This window comes from Bubalus bubalis, chromosome 1 (assembly GCF_019923935.1).
Source record: "Bubalus bubalis isolate 160015118507 breed Murrah chromosome 1, NDDB_SH_1, whole genome shotgun sequence".
In the NCBI taxonomy this organism is placed as follows: domain Eukaryota; kingdom Metazoa; phylum Chordata; class Mammalia; order Artiodactyla; family Bovidae; genus Bubalus; species Bubalus bubalis.
This window is the reverse complement of record NC_059157.1, coordinates 140,437,947-140,451,672: the sequence shown is the minus strand read 5'-3', so window position 1 is coordinate 140,451,672 and position 13,726 is coordinate 140,437,947. Positions and strand designations below refer to the sequence as shown.

At 38.9% G+C, this 13,726-nt stretch overlaps 1 protein-coding gene and 1 long non-coding RNA gene across 20 annotated transcripts in view; both read left to right on the top strand.

The window, feature by feature from the left end:
* FNDC3B (fibronectin type III domain containing 3B) overlaps nt 1–13,726 on the top strand; it is a 353,909-nt gene that overhangs the window by 183,952 nt on the left and 156,231 nt on the right. For all 19 annotated transcript variants that reach the window (XM_025284112.3, XM_025284392.3, XM_006068123.4 and 16 more), the window contains one exon: nt 1,109–1,185. In XM_025284112.3, coding sequence (XP_025139897.1) covers nt 1,109–1,185 — 77 coding nt within the window. The remainder of the gene's footprint in view (nt 1–1,108; nt 1,186–13,726) is intronic.
* On the top strand, nt 6,662–12,000 carry LOC123334080. Its single transcript, XR_006551840.2, has 2 exons — nt 6,662–9,960; nt 10,076–12,000. It is a non-coding gene; the product is annotated as an uncharacterized LOC123334080 (long non-coding RNA).

Genomic DNA, 13,726 nt, shown 5'->3' with positions numbered 1-13,726 from the left:
TATTGTACTATATGTAAATACAGCACTGGGTGGCAGGGTCTGTGTGCTTCTGCCAAGAAAAGCGTTGTATTTTTCTTTGTTTTTGTTACAGCAGGGCAATTTTTATTGCCAGCAGCACAATACACATTAGGGGAAAGCAAATAAACAATACAGGGCACTTGGAGCCAGGAAGTCACATCTCAGACTCGAAACCCGGCTTTGGATTGACGTTTAGGATGTGGGTTGCTAAATAGGGGAGCCACCTATCAAACCGAAAGCCTGTAACCTGAGGTCGCAGTCTTCCAGGGAAACTATTTAGTCACAGAATCCTTGGAAGGGTGTCAGAAATTGATTTTGATGTTATGACAGTTAGTTTCCTTGTAATTAAATATTTAACTCAAACTATGTCTTAGGTAATTAATGATTGCCTTGCCTTTGATTGTTTGCCTTAGACATGCCATTAACATTTGTTGAATTTAATATTTTGAAAACTAACCTTTTGTTAATTGAATGCTTTACTCTGAAATAATCCAATTAAATTTTGTATGAGTATTCCTAGTAGTAGTAGTGCCTAGTTTTAAACATGGTCTATTTTTACCCCCTTCCTTATCAGAGATATGTCAAATTCAGTGGGTTTGGAGTATTTTAAAGGTTTCTTCTATGTCAAATTAATGGCGTGATACAGTAGCTTATTGAAAACAATAATCAAAATAAAAATTTTAAACCCAAAGCTTTTTTAAAGCAGAAGAGGTAAACTCAGTTAAAAATTTACTTGCTTAAGCATGTATTAATAGTACATTCTTTTAAAGGCAAAAAAGGAAATTTTTTGCCCCACTTTGTTAGAATACTCTTATCTGCACAGCTTTAGTTTAGGAATTTGAGGCTTTGGGAATCATTAAATCTTTATAAAGATATTCATAGTGGTTTCCCTCCTTCCCAGCCCCTTGACTTATGCAACTGGAGAATTCCTTTTCATCCATTTCAGATCTAAGGCACGAGATACCAACTATTGAAGAGAAAATAGTCAAAATAATTCTCTTCAGTTTTGATAATATTTAAACATACCAGAGATTGTTTTGAATAATGTATATTTCTTCAGCTGTTAATATCTTACTCCTCCCTCTTTTAGGACCTGCTGAAGTTCCCATGATGTCACCCAATGGATCCATTCCTCCCATCCATGTGCCTCCAGGTTATATTTCACAGGTAAACCATTTAATAGACTTCTCTACTCACTGCTGGCCCTGTCACTTCAAAAGAATACATGGCTTCAAAAACTCATCCCGGGATTAATTTAGTTAGGATACTGCTCGAGTTGTGGGATGTTTTTGTTTTTGTTTGTTTGGGCTTTATATTTTTGTGTGTCTGCACTTGGGCACCACAAGGCCCTTCTTGATTCTTGCTGCTTGACTTGCCAGAAAGTCAGTTGGAGGCAAACACAGTAGGGTTAGGAGGCCTTCTTCCATCGAGGTGGGTTTCACCCTCAACCATCTGATGGTGGTTTCTTCATAAAGTCTACTGCCTAGAGACTTCTTTCCACTGTACCATGATTTGCTAGTTGTGGCAGAAGTATAGATTGAATTAGCAAAAATATTAAAGGAGACGTAGTTAACTTCAACAGAGTCCGTGCTCTGTTCTGGTGTCCTAATTTCTCTGTAATGTGGCACAACTTGGTCTTGGTGAATTATGAATATAATGTGAGAACTTGGCTGTACAAACAGCCAAATTTCTCTGAAATTGGGTTATTTAAGTTAAAAAAAAAAAAAAAAAAAAGAACGGTAGTTTAAAAAGAAGTGGCAATTTCAGAGGTATGTTGGAAGGGTTTTTTTAAAAAGATAAAGTTATACCTCTATACCTGGATAAGGTTTAAGGTCTTCAGGCTGCCTGGAACATGGATGTCTGGGTATAGTTGAGTTTTTGTCCTCTCTCCTTGGACAATACGAACTCCTCTCTGCACTACTTCCTCCCATGAATACCTAACTAACCAGGTCGCTCCACTTTTTATCTTTGTTTTTTGTTTTTTTGTTTTTTTTTTTTCTGATTATGAAGGCATCTTATATTCATTGGCAAAATCTCTGAAAAGACAGAGAAGCGTATAAAAAAAAATGTTTACCACCCACAGAAGACAATAATCTTTATGTTAACATTTTTTGGATTATAGTCTTCCAGATTTTTTTCTTTCTTTCTCTGTCTGCTTTTAAAGTTGATAAAAAATGTGTAATTTTCAGTTTTAATGATTTTGCTAGGGTGAAAAAATTGGCAGCTACATAGGAAAATTGCTGAAGTTCAGGCAGGAATCAAAGAAGATTTATCCTTCTCTGATGTAAAAATTCACCCTTTTCTTCACTTTCTAAGCCATTGTTTAGCCACTATAATTTCATTTTTTCCATCCCTACTTTTTTTATACAAGCCAATTTGACATCTGTTTTGTTTTTTTGTTTTTTTTTTGAGTAGGCAGAATATTGGCCTGTCTTTGCTCTGTTCCAAATAAATCGTTTGTTTTACACAAGTCTTTGTAAATAAGGACCACTGAAAGGAGAAAAGGGTGCAGAGCAGGCCCTTGCACCGGGACCCAGGATGATGGATCACATTCACGTCACCAGTCAATTAACAGAAAAGAACAAGGAATGTAGAATTCTATTATGTCTCCCACTCATTTATTTTGAGGAAGTGTTTCATTCCTGTGAAACAGAGTACAGTTCTCACCATTGTGATGGTTGAAATAACACCTCCTTTTATGCTAAAGACCCATTTAAGGAATACCAGTTAAAAATTCTAGTGGAGGGAAGCTGTAATGTGCTTTTTCTTGCTAGTGGTGTTGCTGTGATTTTACTAACTGCCAAACATTTATTAGGTTTCATAGGGAAAATAGAGAATTTTAGACCATGGTGTATTTCTGATTCTGAAAAACTTTGATAGAAAATGTAAGTAGAAAGAGGAAAAGCAGAGCTATAAACTTACTTTCATAAAACTGATGATGGAAGTATAGTGAGACACTTTCTCAATTTAGAATTATGGCAGTGTATGCTCATACATATTGGATGAATAGTAAAAATGGAATAATTTGGATTCTGAATTGAAAAAGAGCAAGAATACTTCAATATAAAATAAAAATTTTAAAGAAAGTTGATGGAAATATTCAAAAAAAAAAAAAAGAAAGAAAGAAAAAAAGCACAAGAAACAGCCTGTAAGGCATGTGTTCAGTTTCATTTAGATTGGGCTTTCTGATCAGAAGATGGGCCCAGAGTTAAGTGATCCTCTGTGGTAAGCATTATAATGTTAATAATATCAGACAGTGAAGTGTCTAAGTAAAAGAAATCATTATGGTGAAGAAAATTGAGAGCCTGAAGCACAAAGAAGATATACAGCATCTTCTTTAAGGCTGACCATATACAGACTTCAAAGAAATGAAGAGGGTTGGAGCCAAGTATAAAACATCTTCGACTTGTCAAGAAGCAGAATGTCTTTTTGTTATTCAGTTGTGAGGAGAAAGCATCACTTAAAAAAAAGAAAAAAAAAAATCCCCCTCCTGGCTAGACATACATAAGAATGTCCAATGACTAGTCTGTCACTATCCAGTACAATTTTACTTCTTAAGCCCACAGTCCTTTTCCTCAATTACATGTGGCTTCCTTGTTCAGATCTAGAGTTGGATGTACATTGCATAGAAGTAAAATCAAAGCTCTTTGGTTTATGAATTCTTCATATTCAACACTGCCCTCCTTTTGAGAATCGCCTTTACCTGTTGTCCTGTATTGCTACCACCTTAAACTTCTGTCCCCTGGCCTTTTCTCAACTATGTACTTGTGTGCCCACTGTTTCTCTCTTCTTCAAGAACTCAAGAGCCCTTCTTTGTCTGACAGTTCAGTCATTCTTCTATTCAAATGCCCCTCCTTATTGTGACCCTTTTAGAACCTCCAACACAGAGATGGTAGTTTTATTTTTTCAGCATCTTTGGTACTTTCTCCGCATCTCTGTCATGAAACACAACACATTTTATAACCATCCCCAAGAATCTTGGTGCCTCATTGGGATTATATCTGAGAATCTGGAGTTCTGCCTGGTATGTAGTAGGTACCTGATAAGTGCTTTTAAATGTAAGTGATTGGCCAAGCTGAAATAAAGTAAATATAGGATAGAGTAGAGTAATAAAACACCTGATAGCTGGGAAATTGACAAGCTCATAGTGATGTTTACCTACAAGGAATGAACAGCTCTGAATGTGGACTTAAGAGAGAGGAATGCAAAGATAATTTGGTAGAGGAAGAAATAGTGTCCTTAACAACAGCATGGGGACAACTGGTTATCCAAATGCAAAAAAATGAATTTGGACCTCTACCTCACATCATATACAAAAATTAACTCAAAATGGATTATGGATATAAGTGTAATAGCTAAAAGTACATAGCTCTAGGAGTAAAATTTTATAACCTTGGAGTAGGCAATGGATTCTTAGATACAACACCAAAAGCACAATAGATAAATTTGACTTCATCTAGATTAAGACTTTTTATGCTTTCAGGGTCTTCGTCAATAAAATGAAAAGAGAGCTCATAAATTGGGAGAAAATATATGCAAATCATATATTTTAGAAGAGACATGTAAAACTACCGCACAATTGGCACTCATCTCACACACTAGTAAAGTAATGCTCAAAATTCTCCAAGCCAGGCTTCAGCAATATGTGAACCGTGAACTTCCTGATGTTCAAGCTGGTTTTAGGAGAGGTAGAGGAACCAGAGATCAAATTGCCAATATCCTCTGGATCATGGAAAAAGCAAGAAAATTCCAGAAAAACATCTATTTCTGCTTTATTGACTATGCCAAAGCCTTTGACTGTGTGGATCACAATAAACTGTGGAAAATTCTGAAAGAGATGGGAATACCAGACCACCTGATCTGCCTCTTGAGAAATCTGTATGCAGGTCAGGAAGCAACAGTTAGAACTGGACACGGAACAACAGACTGGTTCTAAATAGGAAAAGGAGTACGTCAAGGCTGTATATTGTCACCCTGCTTATTTAACTTATATGCAGAGTACATCATGAGAAATGCTGGACTGGAAGAAACACAAGCTGGAATCAAGATTGCCGGGAGAAATATCAATAACCTCAGGTATGCAGATGATACCACCCTTATGGCAGAAAGTGAAGAGGAACTCAAAAGCCTCTTGATGAAAGTGAAAGTGGAGAGTGAAAAAGTTGGCTTAAAGCTCAACATTCAGAAAATGAAGATCATGGCATCTGGTCCCATCACTTCATGGGAAATAGATGGGGAAACAGTGGAAACAGTGTCAGACTTAATTTTTTGGGGCTCCAAAATCACTGCAGATGGTGACTGAAGCCATGAAATTAAAAGACGCTTACTCCTTGGAAGGAAAGTTATGACCAACCTAGATAGCATATTCAAAAGCAGAGACATTACTTTGCCAACAAAGGTCCGTCTAGTCAAGGCTATGGTTTTTCCAGTGGTCATGTATGGATGTGAGAGTTGGACTGTGAAGAAGGCTGAGTGCTGAAGAATTGATGCTTTTGAAGTGTGGTGTTGGAGAAGACTCTTGAGAGTCCCTTGGACTCAAGGAGATCCAACCAGTCCATCCTGAAGGAGATCAGCCCTGGGATTTCTTTGGAAGGAATGCTGCTAAAGCTGAAACTCCAATACCTTGGCCACCTCATGCGAAGAGTTGACTCATTGGAAAAGACTCTCATGCTGGGAGGGATTGGGGGCAGGAGGAAAAGGGGACGACAGAGGATGAGATGGTTGGATGGCATCACTGACTCGATGGATGTGAGTCTGAGTGAACTCCAGGAGTTGGTGATGGACAGGGAGGCCTGGAGTGCTGCGATTCATGGGGTCGCAAAGAGGCGGACACGACTGAGCAACTGATCTGATCTGTACCTAGATTATGCCAGGAAATCTTACAGCTCAAGAATAAAAAAATAAAAACCCCAGTTTAAATATAGACAAAGGATCAGAACAGACGTTTCTCCGAAAGCACTGTACAGGTGGCCAAGCAGTGCATTGAAAGATGGTGGACACCAGTAACCATCAGGGAAATGCAGATCCAAACCACAGTGCAATACGCTTCACACACACTGCGATGTCTTTAGTCTGAGAGACAAGTAATAACAAGTGTTGGTAAGAATGTGGAACACTTGGAACCCTCACACACTGCCTGTAATAATGTAAAATAGTACAGCTACTTTGGAAGATATTCTGGCATTTCCTCAAACGGTTACATATAGAGTTACTATTGTTGTTGTTGTTCAGTTGCTAAGTTGTGTCTTGACTCTTTGCGACCCCATGGACTGTAGCATGCCAGGTTTCTCTGTCCCTCACCATCTCCCAGAGTTTGCTCAAACTCATGTCTATTGAGTCAGTGATGCCATCCAACCGTCTCATCAGAGTTACCATATGACTCAGTTGTTCTACTCCTAGGTAGATATCCAAGAGGAGAGAAAGCATATATTTATACACAAAAAAGCTTATGTATGAATGTTCATCGGAGAAGGCAATGGCACCCCACTCCAGTACTCTTGCCTGGAAAATCCCATGGACGGAGGAGCCTGGTAGGCTGCAGTCCGTGGGATCACTACGAGTCAGATACAACTAAGCAACTTCACCTTCACTTTTCACTTTCATGCATTGGAGAAGGAAATGGCAACCCACTCCAGTGTTCTTGCCTGGAGAATCCCAGGGACAGGGGAGCCTGGTGGGCTGCCGTCTATGGGGTCGCACAGAGTCGAACACAACTGAAGCGACTTAGCAGCAGCAACAGCATGAATGTTCATAGCAGCATTTTTCATAACCCCAAAGTGAAAATAACCCAGATGTCCAACACCTTATGCATGGATCAACACAATGTGATATATCCGTACAATGGACTGTTGTTCAGCCATAAGAAGGGATGAAGTACTGATGCACGCTAAGACATGGATGAACCTTGAAATATTATGCTAAGTGAAAAAAGCCAGACAGAAAAGCCATATACAGCATCATTCCGCTTATGTATAATGTACACAATAGGCAAATCCATAGACACTGATAATAAATTCGTTGTTGCCAGGAGCTGGGGAAGAGAGTATTAGGGAGTTCCTGCTAATGGGTATGGCATTCTTTTTGGGATCATGATGATGTTCTGGAAATAAATAATGGTAATGGTCACTCAACTCTGAATATACTAAAAACCAGCTGAATCAGACACTTTAAAAGAATGGATTGGTGGTATGTAAATTAAATCTCAAAGCTGTTACAAAAGGGAGGGGGGAGATAGTGACTAGTCCTAATTGCTAATCAGCAAACAATGGTACAGCTGGGAAAAATGGCCCAGCCTGTGTTGCTGCCTGGGTTGATGATGGTAATAATACTATGTACACTCTGTTCAATGCTTTATTTGCATCTCTAGTTTTCACCATCCTAACTTTACATATGAAGAAGCTAAGACCCTGAGTTGAATCAGGATTGCAACACAGGCATTTCTGAATTTACTGACTGTTTTGCCGCTATGATATCATCTCAAAGTTAGCGACAGAACCTCCCTTGATGGATACACAGTTTACCCTTCAATAACGATGTGGAGAACTGTACCGATTCAGTTACACTTGGATTTTTTTCAATACTAGATACTCAGGACTACACAATCTGTGGTTGGTTGACACTATGAATGATGATATGGATAAGGGGAACTGATTTTAAATTATTTGTGGACTTTTGACTGTGAGCAGGGTCAGTGCCCCTAACACCCACCTTGTTTAAGGATTAACTCTGTTTGCTTCACGTTACATTGCTTTCTGACAATGTGAGCGTGGATGTGTGGCATGTCTACTCGTGCATCTCCAATACTGAAACACCAGCTACTCACGTATGAGATGGTCCATTATTGTAAGGAAACTGAAGAGGGAGGCAAGTAAAGGATGAAAGATGTGTTAGAGATGTTACAGTAGGCACTCTAAACTGAGTCAATGGAGAAATTCTTGGTTGTAAAATTCATTCCATAGTTTAGTACCTAAAAGTGCTTTGAAGATTGATTGGTAAACTTGATCAAACTGACAAAATACTGATGTCAGTAATGAGCAGATGGTCTTAAAGAAAGAGACATTTGGAGCTGAAGAGACAGCTCTGCTCCGGTGCACAGTCAACAGCACAGCCTGTATTTGCTTAGGTTGAGAAGGACTGAACCTGTGGTCCTTAGAGGTCATGTAGACGAGGGCAGGAGGACAGTGGGGTCTTGTCTGAGATATTAGGCTTATTTCTGTTGTCAGGTGTGTGTGTGTGTGTGTGTTTTGTGCTTTACTTTCTGGTGGAAGCCTGGGGGAGCTTTGAGGAAATTATAATCTGACCCTTAAAACTTGAGGGAAAATAGAGGCTAAGAAAAAAATTTTTTCCCACATCTATGAGGAAGTGAATTTATGTGAGAGAGAATTTAGTCTTATCACACTCATTATTATTTCCATTATGGGAAAGCATTTGTTAGTGTGATTAGGGTTGAAACTATGGGAAAATCGAGTGAACTGGGAAGATCATGGACATTACTTGAAAGGACCTGTCTTTGTATTCTACCATGGCTACTTCCCATGTGACTTTTATCAGTTCTTTCACCACAAAGGCGAATACCTACCTGATGTGGTAGAGGGAAGAATTAAGAGAAATGCTATGTGAAGTGTGCAGTCCACACTGGGCAGTTCACTAAGTGGTAGTTATTAGAATGAAGAAGCCTGTTAAAGCAATTTCAATGAAAGTTTGGCAGAATTTGCCTTCCCCAATACATATTGAGATCACGCCATATGAAGCAAATTTTTCCTTTCATTGTATACTTGCCCCGGTTTTTCTTAAATTTTTTAACCTCATCATTAACTTTTGAAGAATTTATATATAAAAATTTCTTAAGCAGATGCCATGAGTTTAATTTTCCATGCTTCCATAGTAATTTATGAAACATTTTCAAAAGTTAATAGGGGAAAATTTCATGTAGACCCCCAAATGTAAAAAGCATATGAAGAGAAAAAAGTGAAACATTCAAGTTAATGATCCATCATTTGAGAAACCATGCTTCTTTTTCCAGATTAATTGGTAGAACCTAAAAACTTTAAAGAGTAGTCAAAATAAGTATTTCTGTTGTTATAGCAGAAGTACATACTTTACCTCCTTCCATTGTTTTGAGGATTAGTTAATGGGTAGTTACCTGTTGAAATTATATATATTCCATTTCTCTTGACTGAAGGGAGACAAGAAATCCATTTAAAAACACGTTTAAAGTTTGGTTTGGTTGGTCATTCTCCAATAAGGCTTGTTTCCAGAGTTGGCCTGAAATCAGCGTCCTTTGGAGAAACAGTGGGGTCTATTAGTTGGAAGCCATGGAATGCTTTCCCCCATATTGTTCAGCCAAATCTGAGCTATTAACATTTAGCCTCAACTGCTTCCATTTGGTAAGTACGACCTGGTGTTAGACTAATGCCCTCCTTCATCTTCAACACAGTAAAAATGATGATCAGAACGGAACATGAGGCATTGATTGCCCTGTACCTGGGCAGACAAGGAATCAGACCCACTTGGCCACCAATAATAAGAAAATTGATATCTCTTTTAAGACTTTAAGTCTTCAGAAGCATTGATTTTTCTATTGGAAGTTAGGAAAGTGTCTCACAGTCAACAATGTGTGCATGGGTGCTGGGAGCTTCTGTGGAAAAGAGCAGAGGACTTACGTATCCCTTCTGTTTTAGTTGCTATCATCAGCAGATTTACAATAACTTTAGTTTTTATTTTATGCCTTATTTTGTTTGAGGAGTGATTACAGACAAGGTTGGCAATGCTGAATTAAAAGAGATGTACCCTCTGCTCCAAGCATTGTGCAAGTTTCCGCCTTCTGAGTCCTCTGTCTCCTTGTTCTGCATTTTCTCTTAGATTTCTTTCCTTTGTTTCTGAGATCCCGGTATTGTGACCTAATAGAACGCAGGATTATTCGGAGATGAAATGTGAGCCCAGGTAGGGTTCTGCATCCAGCTCCCTGTGTGACTTTAGGACTATTTTAAATAAGTTATTTGTTTGGGTGTTTTACTTGTTTGTTTACTTGACCTTTGTTGGTCTTCCTCCCTTGTAGCATTTAAATGCCTCAAGACCAGTGACCTCTGTGTCATGTTCATCACCGTATCTTCAGTTCCTTGAAAGGTGTCAAGCACATGTTCAGCATCTATCAAAATTTGTCTGACTTTTGGAGTCATTTTTATCTTTGGGAGGGAGGAGGTCAAAGGAAGATGTTTGAGGATCTCTGAGATTGTTTTCTCATCTAAAATTAGGTGATTCTCCTTTACTGTTTATACTGCTCCTTAAGAGACCAAGAGAACATATAAGTTTCCATAAGCAGTCACAACAATAGTGGAGCACGCTTTTGGGAAATTTAGCGTTCTATTGAGTAGGATGCTATTCTTCACTTCTATAGAAAAATGATAGTGATTTGATAGTTGATTTTCATGATAATGATATTGAGAAGACATCACATCTGCAAATGACTTCTAAATCATTAAAAGGATTAAATTATGTACATTAAATTATATTTGATTTTATTACATGATTATTGTATGGCTTATCTCAGGATATTAAATATAATGCCCTGTGCTATACAGTAGAACCTTGTTTATTATTAATATCTTAAAGGCAACTCAGTTTGGCACAAATTAAAGCATGAGGTTACTACTTACTGTTTATCTGCTGACAAATATTCTGTTCCTCAAAACATATAGTCTGATACAACTATTTGTTCCATTTTATTCATTGAAACTCTATGGTTATAACTCTTCTCACTTGTCCAGGGTTCTTACAAATACTAGGAGTGCTAGATTTGATTTTTGATCTTCAAATGTGGTGGAACTTTTTGGTCTTGGGTGGCAATATACAGTAAAATATGATAGAAAAGACACAACACTTCCAGTCCCAGTAGTTGGGCGTGAATCTTGTCACCCACTTAGCTGGCCTTAGGTTAATTGCTCCTGAAGATTCTTCATCTAGAATTTAGGACTGTGATGTTGCCCACGTCAGAGGATCTTCTGAGGGTTATGTGAATTATGTGCTGAGCGCTTTATACATTATTACGTTGCTTAGTTCTCTTTAAATAGGGGCCCCTCTACCCCTCAAGCTGGGGATAGCTGCCCCTCAAGCTGGGGTAGCTGAGGTTTGATAAGATGGAGCTGGCACCAGCTGAGGACCCAACCCCAGTTCTGTGGTTCATAAGATAGGTTTCAAACTTTGCTGGGCTTCCTTAATGTGGAAGGACTTAATCAGTTAGTGCCATTGTCCCCTCAACTACAGCATTACATGCTTTACTGAAGTAGTTGGATTAAAAGAGATACCGCTGTAGATGTACTTGCTTCCCTCCTCCTCTTCAGTCATCAATGATTTTAGTTATAAATCATTTATAGATAACCTAGTTGTGCTCTTTTTTTCCAGATTAAAGATGTATGTACATGTGAGGGGTTTCTCTGTATATAAAAGTGTTGGTATACATAAGGCTAGTAGAGTGAGGCTTGCCATTTATGAGATTATCTCCTTATACTGTTCACCTCTGGACAAGCCTCTCTGTAAGAGTCATGCTCCACAACACTGAAGACTAGCGCCACTTCAGTACCTTCAACTTGGGATTCCCTCCTACAGCAACCTTGGATGTTTTATCTGGATCTAACCATTGATGCATTGGTCTGTACCTTAGCCGTTGCTTGAAGTTGGCATGTACATTAAAAATTATTCACCAATGGAAAATTTAAAGTTTCCAGATATAAGTGAGTGTGTGGGTAAAATGTTTGGGGAATTGTTATTCATTCATGAATCACCTTGTTACTTAAAATCTTGAGTTTGGTTACCTGTGAAGCATATTAAATTGGTTGTTTACTTAACCGTTGGCAAGAACTCTTTCAGAAAAGTGGAATTTTCAAGGAACTTTTTTATTCACTCTCAATTCAAAGAAGATATTGATTATCTGCATCTACTCTGCAGGATAATCCTTTGATATTATATAAAGGGCTTTTACAAACCTAGAAATATCACCGAAAATTTATTTTTCCATTCTGCTACAAAAACAACCATGCTGAGTGGCAAAAGGAGCTGGTCCTAAACCTAGAGGGTTTATCGTCTCAGAGCGTTCACGATAATGGAACACTGGAAAGAGCAGATAGTATTTCATCAGTGTTTGGCTGTAACAGATGTGAAGAGAAAGGAGATTGAGAAGTAATTTGATGTTGTCAACCACAGTCGTGATCATTAAATTTGAAAATGCAGAAAAGTCAGGAGATTTGGGAAATACATTGAATCCTGCCATGTTTTGAAGTCAAATAACTTCATCTATAAGATAGTATCACTGCTTGGCTCCTGCAAATCTTTGGTTGCCCTTTGAATATTCCTTTATCCTAATTTTCGCTTTCTTCTAAGGCGCTTGGTGATTATGGTAGGAGTTTCATCCATAGCATCAGAAAAGGGCTTGGGCTAGGGAGAGTGCAGTCCTTACATGTCAAGTCTCTAACCTCCATGAAGAACAAACTTGCTTTTCCTCTTTTGTTATGTTTACTGTATTAGAAAATGTAGAGTGAGGAGTCAGTGCAAAAAAGGAAGGGTGAAAAATAACGCTTTTTGTTACTGGTTGGTGATGAATAAAATAAAACCACTCAGCTGCCTTTGGATTTGAAGTAGAACTTACACGAGAAATGTGTAAATTTTCTGTGTCTTTCTTATAGTAAAATCGTACTTATTTAAAACGAGTGTCAGGGATAACAGATGTGGAGTTAATTGAGTTTAGATTATCTAAAATTTTTGAGTATGATGTCAGGTATTTACCTGAGTTATGGGGAGAGATTGATTTTGATAAAGAATGTGTTATTATTATTAACTCTGGTTGTTTAGTTGCTAAGTTGTGTCCGACTCTCTTGTGACCCCATGGACTGTAGCCCACCAGGCTTTCCTGTCCATGAGATGTCCCAAGAAAGAACACTGGAGTGGGTAGCCATTTCCTTCTCTAAGGGATCTTCCTAACTCAGGGATCGAACCTACATTTCTTGCACTGTAGGCTGATTCTTTACTGCTGAGCCACCAGGGAAGCCCAATAGTAACTGTTGCTGCAGCTGCTAAGTCGCTTCAGTTGTGTCCGACTCTGTGCGACCCCATAGACAGCGGTCTACCAGGCCCCCCCATCCCTGGGACTCTCCAGGCAAGAACACTGGAGTGGGTTGCCATTTCCTTCTCCAGTGCATGAAAGGGAAAAGTGAAAGTGAAGTCGCTCCGTCGCGTCCGACGCTCTGCGACCCCATGGTCTGCAGCCTACCAGGCTCCTCCGTCCATGGGATTCTCCAGGCAAGAGCACTGGAGTGGGGTGCCATTGCCCTGATAGACATTAAATGTAAGATATAAAGTTTTTTTTTTTTTTTTTTTGCTTGGTTTTTCATTCATTTGTTCATTAGCCAACTTATATTGAGAACCTCCTGTATGCCTGGGTATTTTGAGGGACTTGGAGTTGGTGGGAGAGACAGATCTGTAATCAGTGCTGCAGGACAGAGATGCTGACGGTAGGGTGAGCACCAGTCTGGCCAGGAGAAGCCTAGATGGTTTGTCTGCCTGTTCCTCTGTCTGTGCAGCTGTTTCATGTTGCCTAACCTTTCTCCTTGTTCACTGCTCAGTTACCAGAATGGCCTGGGAACCTACTTCAAGTGTGTTGGCTACCATTAGGAAGTGAGCATGAACCCAGCTTTGGCAAACTCATTTGGTCCCACTT